The sequence below is a fragment of the Brassica rapa genome, chromosome A03 (genome assembly GCF_000309985.2).
Source record: "Brassica rapa cultivar Chiifu-401-42 chromosome A03, CAAS_Brap_v3.01, whole genome shotgun sequence".
Lineage (NCBI taxonomy): Eukaryota > Viridiplantae > Streptophyta > Magnoliopsida > Brassicales > Brassicaceae > Brassica > Brassica rapa.
In genome coordinates this window covers 16,281,642-16,298,645 of record NC_024797.2, presented here as the reverse complement: position 1 = coordinate 16,298,645, position 17,004 = coordinate 16,281,642, and the positions used below count along the sequence as shown (strand labels likewise).

At 36.3% G+C, this 17,004-nt stretch overlaps 3 protein-coding genes across 5 annotated transcripts; 1 reads left to right on the top strand and 2 right to left on the bottom strand.

Annotated features, from left to right (window-relative positions):
• The first annotated feature begins 7,667 nt into the window (after positions 1–7,667).
• Positions 7,668–8,525, top strand: LOC103859172 (agamous-like MADS-box protein AGL29). Its single transcript, XM_009136666.3, has one exon. It carries the CDS (start codon positions 7,874–7,876, stop codon positions 8,411–8,413), a length of 540 nt encoding a protein of 179 aa, XP_009134914.1. The 5' UTR covers positions 7,668–7,873; the 3' UTR covers positions 8,414–8,525.
• A 45-nt stretch (positions 8,526–8,570) lies between these two features.
• Positions 8,571–10,658, bottom strand: LOC103859170 (peptidyl-prolyl cis-trans isomerase CYP21-4). 3 transcript variants are annotated; one of them, XM_009136663.3, is made up of 8 exons: positions 10,477–10,658; positions 9,997–10,178; positions 9,850–9,889; positions 9,717–9,767; positions 9,517–9,602; positions 9,159–9,296; positions 8,922–9,078; positions 8,571–8,833 (listed from the first exon to the last, which is right to left on the bottom strand). In XM_009136663.3, the coding sequence occupies exons 2-8, from the start codon at positions 10,146–10,148 to the stop codon at positions 8,747–8,749; spliced, it is 711 nt and encodes a 236-aa protein (XP_009134911.1). In that variant the 5' UTR covers positions 10,149–10,178; positions 10,477–10,658; the 3' UTR covers positions 8,571–8,746. The 3 variants fall into 3 exon arrangements, with proteins under 3 accessions (XP_009134911.1, XP_009134913.1, XP_009134912.1); XM_009136665.3 differs by having other exon boundaries at positions 9,997–10,164; positions 10,477–10,644; XM_009136664.3 differs by having other exon boundaries at positions 9,997–10,173; positions 10,477–10,633.
• Positions 10,659–10,830: 172 nt separating this feature from the next.
• Positions 10,831–17,001, bottom strand: LOC103859169 (FIP1[III]-like protein). Its single transcript, XM_009136662.3, has 6 exons — positions 14,280–17,001; positions 14,073–14,188; positions 13,871–13,985; positions 13,676–13,777; positions 11,550–13,586; positions 10,831–11,402 (listed from the first exon to the last, which is right to left on the bottom strand). Exons 1-6 carry the CDS (start codon positions 14,649–14,651, stop codon positions 11,046–11,048), a joined length of 3,099 nt encoding a protein of 1,032 aa, XP_009134910.1. The 5' UTR covers positions 14,652–17,001; the 3' UTR covers positions 10,831–11,045.
• Positions 17,002–17,004: the final 3 nt, after the last annotated feature.

The following is a 17,004-nucleotide window of genomic DNA, read 5'->3' as shown; positions in this document are numbered from 1 at the left end:
TTAATCGAGAACAAACGAGTTTCTGGCTCATCGTCAATCGATTCCGCGAACCTGATAACCAGCTGATGCTTGAAGTCCACCCAATCACGAAATCCTTCTCGTTTCCGTACCCAAGCAAACCACTTCTTGGCCTTATCTTCCACAGCAAACGCAATCAGATCCAAGCGTTCTGAATCACGAAAACGCCCAACCTCGAAGAAATGTTCCACTTCAACAATCCAATCAATCGCATTGGTACCGTTGAATCTCGGCATCTCAATCTTCTTGATCATACTGTCACGATTCGCAGTATTCAAATAACCAGATCGATAACCTAGCTGCGATTCTTCCGGATATTGTTCCCAGATTCGATTCGGTACCTGATGGTTGTGATTCGATGATTCAGGAACAGATCGGCGATTTTCCGCCGGAGACGTCTCCGTGACCGGTCGTTTCCCTAGCGTCTTCATAATCTCCTGGAAATGATCTTCGAGTCGTGAGAATCGCATCTTGTTCTCCGCAACTTGATTCATCAACACCGTGTAACCTTCTCGCAAGAACACCACCTCATCTTGCATCGTCGTCTCAGGCTCATCCGCTGCAGTCGGACGTTGCGGACTCGCCGGAGTCGCCGTCGGGGACCTCATCGCGTTGATTCGAACCAGTTTCACTGCACCAATGATAGACTTTAGCTATCTGTAACTGAATGAACAAAGGAATACTTCTTTACTATCAATGAGAAATACAAGAATAGCTTGAGTGTGATCTAAAGCAATACTCTCATAGCGAGTAAGCTCCGATCACCAGTCTCATAACGACTGTGTATTCTAGACTCATAACGTCCAAGAACATACAACAACAAGCATACCCTTTACGCTCACTAGCTTCCTACTTATATACTCCCGTTACAGACTCATAACAGACTAACGGCAAACCCTCTCCCTCCCTCAGAGTCTTTGCTTCTTCTCTTCTTTATTCTGAACTTCCAACGGCTCCTGCCACGTCACTCCTTTCCCTCTCGTGTCTCGCTTCCTTTCCTTTCTTCCTCCTGAAGTAAGCCTTCTTGAACCTATCAATACCTCCCCCAACAAAACCAAGCTTGCCCTCAAGCTTGTAATCTGGAAACTGCTCGACGAACTCCTGATAAGGCAACCAAGTATTATCAGCACTCGATTTTCCCACCCACGTTACCAATAACTCCAAAACACCGCGTGAATCATAGCGCTTATCCAGCACTTCAGCAGGTTCCAACTCGATCTGATCCGGTCCTAAACACACTTGAGGTAGGTCTAATACTTGTTCCTGCGGATTTATGGCCAACTTCAACTGAGAGACATGAAACACAGAGCCGTGCTTCAAGTGTATTCAAAAAAGCTTTCGCCTAGGGCCCCCAAAATATATAGTTTTTTCAGGGCCCCAAATTTTAGAAAATAATTAGTAGTAGAGTGATTTAAATTTGCCATTTATTTGATAAACTGAAATCAGCAAGTGAAGATAGTTTGATGGCATCTTGTACCAATATTGCATCTTTAAGGCATGTAAATCATTCTGATGTTGTTGGGGATGATTTGTGTTTGAACTGATGGTTCTAAAAGAGTCGTTGCCATTAGATTACAAAAGACCTCTTGAAATTCTAAATTTTTTGAAAGAAAAGGAAGAGTGTTATCCAGACTCATGAATTTCTTATCAAATATTATTGGCGATTTCAGTTTTAGTCTTTGTTGGAAAAAACTTTTCCAAGTGGAAACTCGTAAAGTTTTATATGCGATCAACCATATCACAAGAAAAGATAAATGGTTTAGTAATTATATTTATAGAAAGAGAATTTGTTAGGAATTTAGATTATTAGAATTTAGTTAAAAAGGTTATTGGAAAAGAGGGAAAAAATATTTGTCTTAGTTTTTAAAGTATTATTTTTCTTCTTAATGTTTTTTCAAATATATATTATGCTCTAATAAAAAAAAATTATAAGGAAGGTTTATTTTTATATTCGCCTCAGGCCCCACTAAACCTCCGCACGGCATTGGAAACACCGGATGTATCTTCGAAGACTCCGGCAACAACAGCCTATACGCTGCATTACCTATCCGTTCTGTCACCTGATACGGTCCATAGTATTTTGCTGCTAACTTCTGACAAAAATCTCTTCACGACTGACTGTTGACGATAAGGCCGCAACTTCAGATACACCATATCCCCTACCGCGAAATGGACATCTCTGCGGTGCTTATCTGCCTGTTCCTTCATAACCTGTTGAGCTCGAGCTAACGTTTTCTTCAATGTTATCAACATCTCATCCCGCGCCAGTAACGATTGTTCCAACTCAAAATTCTTTGTAGATCCCGGTTCAAATGGTAACAACGACGGAGGTTCACGACCATAAAGAACCGTGAATGGAGTTGCCTGCAGAGCACTGTGAAATGTGGTGTTGTACCATAGTTCTGCCCATGATAAAAACTTCGACCAAGTGCGCGGATGTTCAGAAGCAAAACAACGCAGATAAGTCTCAAGACATCTGTTCAAAACTTCGGATTGTCCATCCGTTTGAGGATGAAACGCAGTGCTATACTTAAGCTTAGTATCTGCCAATCTAAAAGTTTCTGTCCAGAAGGTACTGAGGAAGATCCTGTCTCGATCTGAAGTAATGCTCCTTGGAAACCCATGTAATTTCACAATATCTCTTATAAAAATTCTCGCCACATCTGTTGAAGTAAACGGATGATGCAATGCAATGAAATGCGCATACTTACTCAATCTGTCAATGACCACCAATATCACATTCACACCATTTGACGTCGGTAAACCTTCGATAAAGTCCATATTTATATCCTCCCAAACTCTCTCCGGAATTGGTAATGGTTGAAGAAGATAAATATATTTATAAAGCCCGAGACCTCGCAGGGAGATCGTTTCATGTGGCTTTTGGACGCAGAGGCTCTATTGGTACTTTATGGATTCAATACTACTATGACATCTGTGAAGTAACAAAATGTCCTATTGAGCCTGGCCCCTTTGTGCTTACTTTAGCTAACCTAAACTTCGCACAAAGTAATTATCGATCAGTAAGTTTTTCTGTACATACATGCATTAACACTAGCTTTAGATGAAGAGTATCATAATCGTTTTTATCCATAAATATACATATATATTCCATAGTAGCTACTATATTTCAAACCAATTGGCTATGGTTTCCTGATGATCATCTAACACGACACCCTTCTTTCTCTCTTTAATATCTCAGGGAGAATATGCTGTTGAATTAGGACTTGACGACATAAGTCTTCCGTCGCCAGACATGTGCGCCTTTTTCTATTTTCACGCCAATGGTTAGTTAAGCTAACTAAAACTATGTTTTTTTTTTTGCTATAGCTAGAGAAATGATCTTGCAAGTCCATGGCAACTTTGTAAAAATATATGCGAGCAACGCAAGTTTTCTCACTTGAAAAGGATTTCCGTTTGAAAATGTCTCCTGGATATAACGGCGGGCTAAAATTTTAATCTTGTGCTTATACGTCACTACATTTTAATATTAAAACTGTGACCACTATTATCAGTTTGTTATTAACTTATTATTGCCTCATGTTTTAAAACTTTTACCAATTTTTTTTCTCTCTTTCTTTCTTCTCCTTGTTTCATTTCAGCTATGGCGGAATTCCAAAACGTACCGATAACTAATGGCGTTAATGTCAGTAAAGTGGAGCTCTTTCCATTTAACGCTACTGTTAACGATAATCCAGTCTTTAGGATAACCGCTGTTACACGTATGTTTATTTTGATGATGTTTAAGTTTCAACACAACTTTTTCCAGTATATTTTTTTCTTGATAAATATATTTGGTCCGACCAGCCAAAAGCATCGCATCTGCTACAACGGTATCAGCAAGTATGGTTCTAGAGGGAGAATCAGAGCTACTTCAGTCTTCGAGAAGGGGTTACGAACTCTGTGATTGTACGAACCACTGCCCAGTTGCACCTGGCGGCTTTGAGCTTGTTTTTCCTCACCCATATTGGAGGTACAAGATAAAACCAGTAAGTTTTTCTTTACATTAACATCAGCTTAAAGACAGCGTTTCAAAGTTATTCTTTTCATCAAAAATATTCTGATGATCTCTTCTTTCTCTTTTTCAATACCTCAGGGTAGATATCGTGTTCATGTACGAATGATAAATCAGAAGAATGTGTTCCAGGAAAGTATGAACTTCTTTTTCTGGTTTTCGGTTAATGAGGCCTAGCTAGAGAGTGAAACTATATGTTTCAAAGAGTCTCTCTCTGGTGTATGGTAATCTTAATCACTCTGTTTGTATCCTTTTTGTGTCGTCCAACAAATAAACAAGGGTTGTTGTAAGAACACACCTTTGACCCACCCATGTATGTGTGTTTGTTATTTGGTTTGAATCAAATTATGTATCACTGTGTTTATTTGTATCTCTCTGGCTAGGTCTCACTAACCGAAAACCAGAAAAAGAGATTCATACTTTTCTGGAACACAGAAGAGACGACGTCTCTTAGTTTTTTTTAGTTAAAAACTAAGAGAAATATCTTATAAGAACTCTACCCTAAGAGACATGTATTAATCATGTTCTTATTGTCTCATACTCAAATTAGGCATATCAACCCAAATATATTTTTATTTTAATGAGTTTTTATTTGATAATTAAAGGAGTAATTAGAAATTGACAGGTGGTGTCAAAGAGTTCTTATAAGTGTGTCAAATTCTCTCTGCAGTCATCTCGTTTCTCTTCTCTCTCCTGCACTCTATAAATTTTTTATTTTTTTTTTTAAATGTTTTGATACTCCTCTGTCTACAGTTACGTCCGCTGGAAGAAACAACTAATGTTTGTGTTCTGAAACTGATATGGAGAATATTATCGGCTAAATCTCTATGGGTCGATTGGATTCACCCCTATCTCATACGAAAAGGCTCGTTTTGGAATGTTAACTCAAAAAGCTCTTTGGGGCCATGGCTTTGGAAGAAGTCGAGGTATGGCACAAGCGCTAACTAGGGTTGAGGTCAACAATGGAGCTCATAATCTTTTTGGTTTGATGTTTGGTCACCATTGGGTAGAATTTTCGACATGACTGGTTCTCGAGGCTGTATTGATCTTGGACTCAATATTAACATCACTGTGGAGTTGGCTGTTCTTCAGTATCGCAGAAGGAATCATCGTTCTGTTTTGCTGATCAACATCAAAAAATAGATACTGAAGCTGTGAGACCAAGGTCTGGATCAGAATGATGATATCAGACTGTGGAAGGGCCTAGGAGATAGCGCTATAACAGAGAGTTTAGTACTTGCCAGACCTGCAAATACTTGGAACTCCTGGTCCGGCAGTTAATTGGTCTAAGGGAGTATGGTTTTCTGCTGCAACTCCAAAATTCTCCATGATTGTTTGGCTTGCAGTCCGAGATAAGCTTTCTACAGGGGAGAGAATGTTAAAATGGAATCCACAAGGAGATGCTATTTGTGTTCTCTGTCAAGGTCAAGTGGAAACGAGGAACCACTTATTTTTTGAATGTGTCTACTCTGAAACAGTTTGGAAAGGGCTGATGCGAAAATTCATTGGATCGCGATACACGAGCAACTGGAATCAGCTTCTTGAGATTTTGATTAACACAAATCAGGACAACACAACATTGTTCCTCATCCGATACACATTCCAAGCGCTCCTTTACTCTATCTGGAGAGAAAGAAACTGCAGAAGGCATGGTGCAGCAAAGCCATGCATGAGAGTATGGTTTGTATCAAGATGCAGGCAAAGAATGATTTTTTTTTCTTCTAAAATAGCTCAAAAAATTTCAATTATAAGTGGCACATCTATTGTACAAAAGTGTTTTTTTTTGTCTTGAATAAATTTAACATTCATTAAAAAAAAATGGAAGTGCTCTAAAGACATTTGGTGTCGACAATAAAAATTAACACTACTAATAGGGAAACGTAGAACCAGATTGAGATTGATGTATTGTTTGGTTTGTGGGATAAACCGCCCTTCTAACGGTTTAAAGTTTAAACCCCGTGAAATCTATCTCTCCTTTTTTGTATAAATTTTTTCTTATTCAATATACAGCGAAAACTCTATAAATTAATAATGTTGAGACTTTAATATTTTATTATTTTATATAGTTATTAATTACAGAAAGTTTCTTTTTAGATTTTTCTATTTAAAAAATATATTTCCTAAAATAAGAAAAGTATTTGATTTGTGTATATACATTAATTAACATTTTGAAATTCAACACCTATATTAGATTTATTATATTATTTGGTATATATGAAATATTTTTCATAGAATTTAAATGTGATTTTAGATATAATTTTGCTAGATCTCATCAAAATAAATTTAATCTTAAAAAAATATAAAGATAATTCTATTGTGAATATATAAAAAAATATAATGGTTGGTTTGCACTCTTATAAAATGTATAATTTATAATTTTAATGAGACCATATATTTACATACATTTTATAATTTTAATGAGACCATATATTTACATAAGATTTTTTGAAAATTTATTATTTTATTAAGTTTTATCATATTTTAAACCATACCAACTCGGGACAAGAGAAATTTATTAATTTATGTTGTTTATTAATTTATCGAGTGTTAATTTATAGAGTTATACCGTACAATAATAAAGAAATTGATAATAGACATTGCATCAAGAACAAAAAAAATCTTGAAAAACACATCTAAACCATTAACAAATATGATGTGACGATATAATTTCAGGAGTAATCAATGATGAAATCTACACTGAAATTATATTGGATTTTGACAATATATTGATTGCAAAATAATCTTGTTCCGTGTATTTTATTAACCGAAGTACTTTTCCGCATCCTAAAGATGTTGCAATCGCGTTCGTTATCTACACAATAAAAGATGTTCAGATAAAGATAAAAAATTTGGGCTAAATTTGTCGAACAACCTATAATAATCATTACAACGAAGATTGGATCAAAAAGAATATAGTTCCAATAATAAAAACCGGAAGAAAACAGAATATCTTTAGAAATTAAAAAAAAAACTATATTACTAGAAAACAAAAAAAAAGACACTATTAGAAAAGAAGTCACGGCGCCAACACTAGGAAAAACATCGACTCAGACAAAAAAATATCTTTATTTTTTCCATGACGACGGGGCAAATTTACTCTTTCTTGAAAGGTCCAAAAATCTGCCGAAAAATTACCTCATTTTAATTTGTGTAAATAAAATAAATTAAAACAAAAATTATAAATTAAATATTTAAAGATTTTACGACTAGATTTTTTTTATATACCCTATCCGCTGATTCGGTCAGCCTCGTGATTAGAAAGTTCCAACTGTATAATTGGAACTAGACAAATATAGACAGAAATGAATGAAAAAAATAGAAGTTTTAAACTAAAAGTATCTCCAGTTGTATTTTTACAAAATGAATAAGTGATTAGATTATATTATACCTAAATTTGCTTTTCCAGAATATATTTAGTACTGAAAAAGGAATCATATACAGAAGTTTTGGTTTTTTGCTGAGACCATCTTTATTGTTTTTGGTTGTAAAGAAATTAGTTTGGTAATAATGTATTTTTTTTGTCAGCATGGTAACTTTCTCTTTAGTAGTCCAAACTACAATTTAATAATAAGGTCCACTAAAACTAACAATAGTCAAATATCCAAGGATATTGATTGAAGACATAGAAACAATTCAATGCTCTAATAAGGCAGTTAAAGATTTTACCAATGACCATTTTAAGTATGTATCTATGCAAAATTGACTTTCTTAAACTACTCTTGAATATGATGATGAGGCTCAATGAAAACCCTTCACACATTCACTACTATAAATACATAAAGAAATGACTGCAAAACAAATCAAATCAATAACTTAAAAACATAAACAAAAGAAAAAAAAATGGGTAGGAGAAAGATTAAGATGGAGAAAGTGCAAGACACAAACACAAAGCAAGTCACGTTTTCAAAACGTAGACTTGGTTTGTTCAAGAAAGCTGGTGAGCTTGCGACTCTGTGCAACGCCGAGGTTGGTATCATGGTCTTCTCTCCCGGAAACAAACCTTACCCCTACGGGAGTCCGAGCTTTGAACTGGTTGCAGAGCGCTACAACAACGAGTCAGAAGACTCGGACAGCTGCGAGACATCAGGCAACGGTAGAGGCAACCGGGCTAGGCAAGAGAAAAGGATATGCAAACGTCTCAACTCGATCATGGAGCAAGTTGAAGCTGAGAAGAAGCGAGGGGAAGATTTTGAGCATCAGCTTGAAACTGCTGGTGGAGAAGAGAGGTTCGACAAGCCCATTGAAGAGCTTTCCCTTGAGGAGCTTGAGGAGTATGAAGGTAAGATGATGGACATGCTTGATAATATTCAAGGTAACATTAGTGGTATGGAAGTTTCGTCTACTCTTGTGATCATGTCTAAGGATACTCAAAATAAGTAGACAGAGATATCGTTGTGCTGCTGATCTTTTAAAGTCTTTGTTTCCTTTTACTTTTATGTTAAGACATGTAATAAATTGGTTATGATCTATTATTGGTTGTAACTTTTGGTTTCTTGAAGACAATCTTATTATGAAAGACTATATTTATGAACACAACTGTCTAAAAAGCCTTTCAGCGAAAGAAGTATATGAACTTAAAACAAAGATTATATTTCCTCGAAAAGATCAAATAAAATTACAAAACAGAAGGAAATAATCAGTAAAAAAACAAAACCTCAGAAGAGGATTTAGACAAACAGTGAGCATGAAGATGGACCTCATTTACAGAGCATTTCATAGTTCTCGTTTCAGTATAACGCTAATGATCCCTATTTGCGATTTTGGCTGGTAATGCTCATCTGTATCCACTTCCTCAATCTCCTGTAACCGTTAAAACACATTAAACAATGAGACAAAACCATAAAAGTTCAGAAGATGAGAGTGTGTGTGTTTTGTTGAATGATCAAACCTGTACTACATCCTCTCCCTTAAGAACTCTTCCAAAGACTATAAGTTGATCATTCAGATCCGGGATTGGTGCCGTTGTGATGAGAAGCTCGAAGTCCTTGTTGTTGTTGTTCCCTTTGGTTTTTGGTGTCCCCAACATGAATGCCTCATGTTTTGGGCTGAATAACAGCACAACGGTTTTAGTTTGAATCTTAAACCAAAGAGAGATGATGAAGAGTTTACTTTTAAAGCAAATTACCTAGTGTTAAGGCGACCACGGAGCTTTCCTTTAGATGTCCACTCTTCAACAGGTATGGAGCTCTGAGAGTGACCAGCTTGTACCAAGTAGTTTTTTATAACTCGATGAAATGGCATTCCCTTGAAGTGATCTTTTTGACTGCAACAAATACTCAAATGTATTACTTCTAACACAGAGTAAAGAATGATAAGGACTTGAGGTTCAAAGTCATTCAACGAAGAAACTGAAGCTACTCGAAACCTATCAAGGTAGATGTAAGAGTCCTACTTAATAACGAGTCATGAGCTAGCTTAATCAAATACATATAATATTCTTTTCTTCCTAGCTTGAAAGAGAAGAGACGAATTTGGATACTAACCATAGATCTAGAAACCGGTCCACAGCTTCAGGGGAAGCATCTTTAAAGAGTTCCACAGTTATGAGACCTTTTGATGTGCTTATATCCTACATGAGATAGAAGCAAGACATCAATGAAAATGCATACAAGAAACTTAAACAAAGAGACAGTTATTAAACAAGAGAGATAAGAAAGTAGACAGGGAGATAAGATTAACATACGGCATAACCAGGAAGATCGTAACTCTTTTGTTCTGAAGCAGCATTTGTGTCCTGAACACACAAACACAAAGTCAGATCATTGCAATCCAAACAAAAAAGCACAAGCATTGAAAAAAACTTCTCAAGACAGTACCTCAAATCTTTGACTCTGGGTTTCAATAGCGTTTCTTGACCTGCGAGATCATATTAAACCTTTATAGATAGCAAGTTTCTAGCTATAAGCAAAATGAAGTAGAAAATAGAATCTTTATGACAACATAAGTGTATCAAAGAAACAAACCTCTGGGACCAATGGCGATAAGTAGTGACCAAGGAAAGTACGACTACAGCAACTACAAGATTACACACGACAATCGTGGAGATACTTATACGACTTGGACCTTTCTTCTTCTTGCTTTGATTAAGAAGAGCCTGAGGCTTTATCCTCGCCATTGCCAACAGCAAACAACTGACACAACTTTTCTATTCAAAACCCACAAAATCAACTTTAAATTTTCACTTAATAATACACACACAAAAAAAAAATCCGAATTCAAAGCCTTTCAAGTGCAAGTTCGATTTTTTAAGTTGGCAAAATCAAAACTGCATAAGATTGAATAGTCCACAACTTCTGATATAGCAGATCCACTACTTCTCAATTAAATCAAAATCATATTAAAACAATACGGATCCTTCTAGAGAAACATTCCAAGACTCTTAAAGTGAATTCATATAAATTCCAAAATTTCGAAATTGCAGATTTAAGAGAGAAAAAACGCACCTTGGAAGCTAGAAAGAAGAAAGAGCCTCTTTTAGGACAGGAACCGTGATGAGATTGGTCGTTTTTTATCGTCGATGGAAACTTGGTTTGAATTCTCCTCTCTGTAGAAGAGATTCTTCAGATCAACCGCGTGTTAATCGGACGGCTGAGATTCCACCTCACCAAAACTCGACGAATATTATTTGCGGAGACGCTTCCAATTTTATTATTTACTTCTAACCACAAAACTTGGTCAATAACTGGTCTGGTAAACCGGTTATCAAGCGAACCGGTTATCAAAATTGATATTTAGAAAATACTTACTATTTATTACAAATATCTGACTGTAACTTGAAATTACTGTGGTTATCACGATAAGTATAAACGTATGCTCTAATTCACAATATCACCGGTTCAATCTTTGCTAGATCATTTTGATTTCACATACTAAACATTAAAGTACGTGGTCAAAAACTCTAATTTTTATGGTCAAAATGCAAAATAACCTTGAAATCTAAGTCCAACCATTGATAACCGTAATTGTATTTAACTTCGAATAGCCAAAACCAATTTGATATTTTGCTTGCTAGCTATGCACACCATCGCCTCTTCCTAACCGGTCTCACTTGATTGGTAACATCGGTTTTGGCTTCCTGCTCGGTTTGAAAATGAAATTTGGCTGCTACCAATTCGGGTTCCTTGAACCTCTCTCTTCGTCTCTCCATCTTCTTAATGCTCTCTTGTATACGTTCCTCGTCTATTCCAGTCCCTGTCACGTTCCTCTCTTCTTCTTGAATGATCTCACCTTCCTCTTTCTCAATCAAACTTTGAATCTTCACAACAGCTTTCTCGTTTCCTTTGCCCATTACATTTCTTGGTTTCTGACGGCCTTGCTGTTCTGTTGTATCTCTGCCGTTGGAGAATCTTATTCTTGATTGGTTAGCGAGCTGAAACACACAAAAAAGATCACATGAGAAAAGGTCATGTTATTCATTCCACACAAACTGATATTTAATCTCTTATAAATTAAAACATTGGAGCATGACTTATATTTGATAAAAATGTGTATGACTTCGGTTTCATTGTTTTTTTACCTTCCCTTGTCTACCAGTTGAGTCAATCGGATCCTGACACTTGATGAAAGCATTCCCATCTCTTCTCAGCTTTTTGGATCTTTGATGTCTTTCAACAGTTTCATGAACATGGCTCATAAAATATCCAGGTCTTTGTTTGATGGAGATTCGATCATGTGCTGACACTCCTATGTTGGTGACTAAAATCTCATCAGTATATGAAGGATGCTCAGAATGAGCAATTTCTCTCACTGAATCTCCCAACTGATACCTCCTTTTATCACGACGAACCCAATTATCATCATCATCATCATACCTTAGTCTGTCTTGTATGCTCACATTATCGCCACGAACAAGATTCCGTGTCCAACCATCTCTTGGTGCATCCTTATACAACAGATTATTCTGCCTGTCATTTGCTTCCCTTTTTGTGAAGTCTCTGGTCTCATCTTTCCAAGAATCACCTCTCGATCCTTTTGTCTGCCAAGAATCTCTGAATGGTAAAGACGGCGTAGGCCAAGCACCTTGGTCTCTGTACTTATTATGACCATCGTTATCTGAGCCAAACCTATCATGATGCCAACCAAGTGTGTAATAGTGTCTTCTATCTATTTCAGAGAAATTCTCTTCATATCTTTCGAAGTCTCTCCTTCCCATTTCAGCAAAAGAATGCATCTCCCTGTAAGCAAGCTCAAATGGAATTCCATTTTCTGTCCTCTGAACTTCATCTTCATGTCTGCCACGAGGGAAATCATAATCGTAGTCACACCTTCTTCCATAATAAGGTTCATCCTCGCGACTCTGATTGGGGTTATGTCTTCCATTTATAGAACAGTACTCAATCTGGTACCTATATTCCATATCAGATATTGGAATACGGTCCTGATAATAAGGCCTTCTTTCTTTGTTGCGTTCATAGGCTAGGCCAGGGCTTCTTTCACGGCTATATTTTCTTTCACAGTGTTGCCTACCGTATCTATCCTCTTTGTTGCTTTCATAGGCTATGGCAGGACTTCTTTCACGGCCATATCTTCTTTCATTATGTTGCCTACCATATCTATCCTCCTCTTTGTTTAAACTCACTCGAGAATTTCTGTGGTTAAGATTGAAGGATGAACGTGAGTTATACTCTTGAAGACCCGCTTCATACTTGTAACCATTAGAAGGATCAAAGCCTCGGCCATGTGATGGTTCTTTGTTGTTGCGCCAACCTAACCTTTGCCCTCTATCTCGATCAAGATCCACAGGTGAATATGAACGACCATGACGTTTTCCTCTATCTGAGTGCGGAAGGCCTCTAACTTCAGTACCGACCTTTCCCAAAGTAAAATATGGTCTGTTCTGCCAGTTTCTGCTCGAATCACGATATGATCTTCCACGTCCATAACACACTTTCTTGCCAAGATCTCGATCTGGTGTACGCGATGCATCTGCATGCTTTGTTCTCCTATCTGCCTCATAGTCAACTCTCCCATAATGCCTTTTGCTTGAGTCTTGGTGAGATCTTCTGTGTCTAGAATGCCCTGTATCACTCCTTTCCACGCATTTAGTACTGTTTGCTTCATGTTCCGCAAATCTAGTTCGTCGTGGTGGGGTACTGGCTTCACGTTGGTCATCAATAGCACCGTCTTTTGATGATTCTGTTCCAGGATCTTCGGATTCCTCAGTTTTACCAACAGAATATGAAGAGGTAGGGCTAAAACGAAAGCGATATCTATGAGATGATTCGCTTTCCACTGAGGATGAATCCGCCTTATCTGAACTCCAACAAGTCTCTTCTTTCTCCTCCTCAATAACTTCCTTATCGCAAGGTGTTACTTCCCTGCTGCGGCAATTCTCTTTCGAAGGAGATTGCTCTCCTCTGAAACTTCCAGTATATTCGTCTTCACACCCAACAGAAACCTCTTCTTTCATCGAATCACCAGACGAATGCAAATCTGCTCCGATATCTGAATGAAACTCCTCGCTTCTAGATGCTCCATTTGATGGTTTGATGAGAGACCTTGCTTCCACAGGTGTCATGCTTGATAGCTCCTCAACATCAGCAGTCACCGGGACCTGGTTTTAACACATTACATCATCATTAACAAATAATGGCAACAAAAAACATAACAAACCAAGAATCATTCATTCAGTCTCTGACTGACCTGTATCACCACATCAGGGTCTAAATCACGTGGATAACGCAAATCCACAGAAGGTGTGCGTCCAAGAGTTCCACCTTCAACCTCAATTGCTCTTCCTTTTACCTAAAACAGAAAAAAAAACTCATCAAAATCAAACCAAATACGCCCTTTCCACAAATGATATTACATCAAGAAATCGAAACATGTTTTACTTACCCCAGGGTTACAATAATCCTTCCAGCTTTGCTCATTAAACCCAAAATTAAAGTAGTCATTAACATCCACACCAGGATTCCTCCACGGCTTCTTCTCAAACCCATGGAAATTTGCCCTGAGAACAAAAGAGAAAGCATTGTTCACCAATCACTTCCAACAAAAGCTAGAATCAAAAGTGGCAGCCTTGACCATTGACACTAACCTTGACCAAGTATGTGAGAAATTATTATACCCACACTGAGGCATTCCTAGAGACGGATTCATAGCTTCCATCGTCATGCGTCCATTAACCACCATCCCACTGTTTGGCATTGTGCACTGGACAAGAACGCATCAAACACACACAAAGATTCAATTAGATAAAACCCTGATCACCACCAAATCAAAACCCTAAAACATAAACACTCACCCAGCTTCCAACACTCCGTCTCTGATTGCTGGCGTTCGATCCACAAGCAACCGAATCGTCTTCTTTCAGCACTATATTCAAATCATCATCATCGTCACTGTCACTGTACTCCCACTCTTCTTTCGCCTCGGTTCGATTCGCAGCACAAGCGTTGTTGTCGACGCACGGACTCGAATCCTTATCCACATCATCGAGTTTCTTCGCTTCGAGTCGCGATTCGGGTTCTTCTGTCACTTCAAAACCCTTGTTCTTGCCGGGAAGAATCGGAGTGTGCTCCGATTCTTCGCATACGTCATCGCCGGCGAGGGAAGCAGTCGCGTGAGCCTTGTCGTCAACGTACAGCTCACCGAAATCGTCATCAGTGGAATCCATTCGCAGGGGTAGAGAGAACTCTCAGTGAAGAATCGATTTCATCATTCAAGCGAGAGAGAGAGCAGTTAGTTGCATTAAACCCCAATAGATGAAACCCACCTTAAACCCTATCTCGGCCCATTTATACTAATCTTCTAACTTGTAAATTAGTAACAAAAATATTGTAAACTAACTATTTTTATCTTAAATAGTAGGAAGTAATGAGTATAATCTCTATCTTTTATCCAAAATTTTAGTCATTTTTACTCCTAAAACTTAAAATTATATTAATTTTTTTAAAAAAGATTTGTTTATAAATTTTAGAGTTTTTTTTTTTAATTTGGTTTGAAACCAATTAACATTTTTGATTAAAATGAGCTTGGTATTAAAACGGGTATAATTTTAAAACTAAATTTATTGATCAAAATAACTATTTTGGGTATTAAAATGGCTAGAAAAAAAATGAGTATTAAAAGCTTAAAAATTTAGTTGGATTATTTTTGTGGAATTTTTCCTTTTTAGTTTACATCTTCTTTTTGTTGTTGTTACAGTTAAGCCGGTGTCCGCGCTCCGCGCGGATTACATATTTAATTAAAGTATGTTAATATTTGTGTTAATAGATTTCTACGTGTTTTCCTGGGATTAAAACAATGGTGTAGAGGTGCCGCATGTTTGTATAGAAAACGATCATCATCTAAGAATCTTCATCACAAAAATGTTTTTTTTTTGCCAAAGTATTTAATTATTCCTATATGTGTCTTCTAGGGGTGAATGACGAATCTGTTGATACAGTTGGGAGCATGATTTTTTTATTAAGAACTAATTGTGGTTTTTTTCATAATTTGTATTTTTAAATAAAAAACATATTTTACTAATAATGTTTATATTTGTTTTATTAGAGTTTTGTAACTATAAAATGAACAAAAATATCTTTATTTAGTACTTATATAAAACTATATAGAGATAGATTATTAATTTATGATTCTGATGGGACTATATATTAATTTGGAACAAATATTAAGCAACTCAATTAGATTCTTGCAAACCAGGAGAAAAGGAGTGGTCGGTCATGTCGTCTGTATTTTTACCTTTTCCCAAGTTTTTAAAACGTTTCGTAGCAATAAACAAAAATCAAAACATAGCATTGTATTTATATATTTGGAATCTTATCAGATAAGATGTAACTTTTCTTTTTTTTTGTGCACTTCAAATTTAATAAGATGTAAATAGTCAAAAATATAAATATATATATATATATATAACATAATTTGTATTTTATATTTGTTTTATTAAAGATTTGGATTAAAGTATTAAATTAATATATCAATACTAATAATGTTTTTGATTCAAAAATGCACTTGTAAATTCAAAATACCTCCCATAAGCGGAAGACCTTTGGCGGTTGGTTTGACTATGGTATTGAGGAACAATCAATCCTTAAACAAAGGAAAGAATATTTAAATGTTAGGCAAAGTGAAATGGTTTGATAATAAAACATAGTGAAAAAGGTCTCAATGGATAAAATCGAACCATGAGATTAATTACAAACTAAAATCTTATAAAGCCAAAAAAAACTAAATATTTTATATGACCGATAGACGTGAACTACAATTGTAGTAGCTTAGCAGGCAGGAACTATTATATTAAATCAAATTTTTTTGGCGGAGACCAATAGCTAAAGACGGAAGATTGTCGGTCTATGTTTAATCTTAACCAACTAAAATCTTATACGTTTGTTCGCACAGATTATCAATATGAATCTATTATTAAAACAATTGAAAATAAACAGTGGAAGGTGAGCCAAACCCCACGTCCCCAACCGCATACGGACTTAACTATCCAACTCTTAAACATATCACTTATGCCAAAAAATTGACAAAATTGTGACTTTCAAATATTGACTTACACAAAATCTTGAACGGTTGACGGTGGTGGTTTTTTCAGAGTGAGAGGGGATGAATATATAGTCTTCAGATTAGAGTTCTTGATCCTAATGGTAGAATATATGTTATTTAATTTTCAATGAATACAGTATGCATTTTTGACATGAAATATAACGATTTCCTAAATTAAATTGTTCACCAGCTATAAGAATATTAAGTATGGGGCAAGTTAAAGTTGTAAAAATCGATTTTGATTTAGGATGGCAAAGATGTGGTAGCTAGAAGACTAATAATCAACAATCAATGCATGCATTGTTTTATTATGATGTAACTGGAGTTGAACCAGGTTAAACCGTGACTCTTCGCATATTTTAATGGTTGGTTTTTTTTTTTTAAAGTCCAGTCCGGAATGACATGGCATAATGGTTGGTTCTGATTATTTTGTTCATGTGGCAAGGCTTAGGAAGCTAGGATTTAGCTCCTTTTATATA

What these genes read in the sequence shown, in the direction of transcription:
- LOC103859169 (XM_009136662.3), bottom strand. Translation starts at nt 14,651, where the DNA reads ATGGATTCCACTGATGACGATTTCGGTGAGCTGTACGTTGACGACAAG. An exon ending in AGGATTATTGTAACCCTGGG is followed by an intron (nt 13,778 to 13,870) that starts GTAAGTAAAACA and finishes TTTCTGTTTTAG; the next exon opens with GTAAAAGGAAGAGCAATTGA. An exon ending in ACCCTGATGTGGTGATACAG is followed by an intron (nt 13,587 to 13,675) that starts GTCAGTCAGAGA and finishes TGTTAAAACCAG; the next exon opens with GTCCCGGTGACTGCTGATGT.
- LOC103859172 (XM_009136666.3), top strand. Translation starts at nt 7,874, where the DNA reads ATGGGTAGGAGAAAGATTAAGATGGAGAAAGTGCAAGACACAAACACA.
- LOC103859170 (XM_009136663.3), bottom strand. Translation starts at nt 10,148, where the DNA reads ATGGCGAGGATAAAGCCTCAGGCTCTTCTTAATCAAAGCAAGAAGAAG. An exon ending in CGTGGTCGCCTTAACACTAG is followed by an intron (nt 9,079 to 9,158) that starts GTAATTTGCTTT and finishes GCTGTTATTCAG; the next exon opens with CCCAAAACATGAGGCATTCA. An exon ending in AGGGAGAGGATGTAGTACAG is followed by an intron (nt 8,834 to 8,921) that starts GTTTGATCATTC and finishes TAACGGTTACAG; the next exon opens with GAGATTGAGGAAGTGGATAC.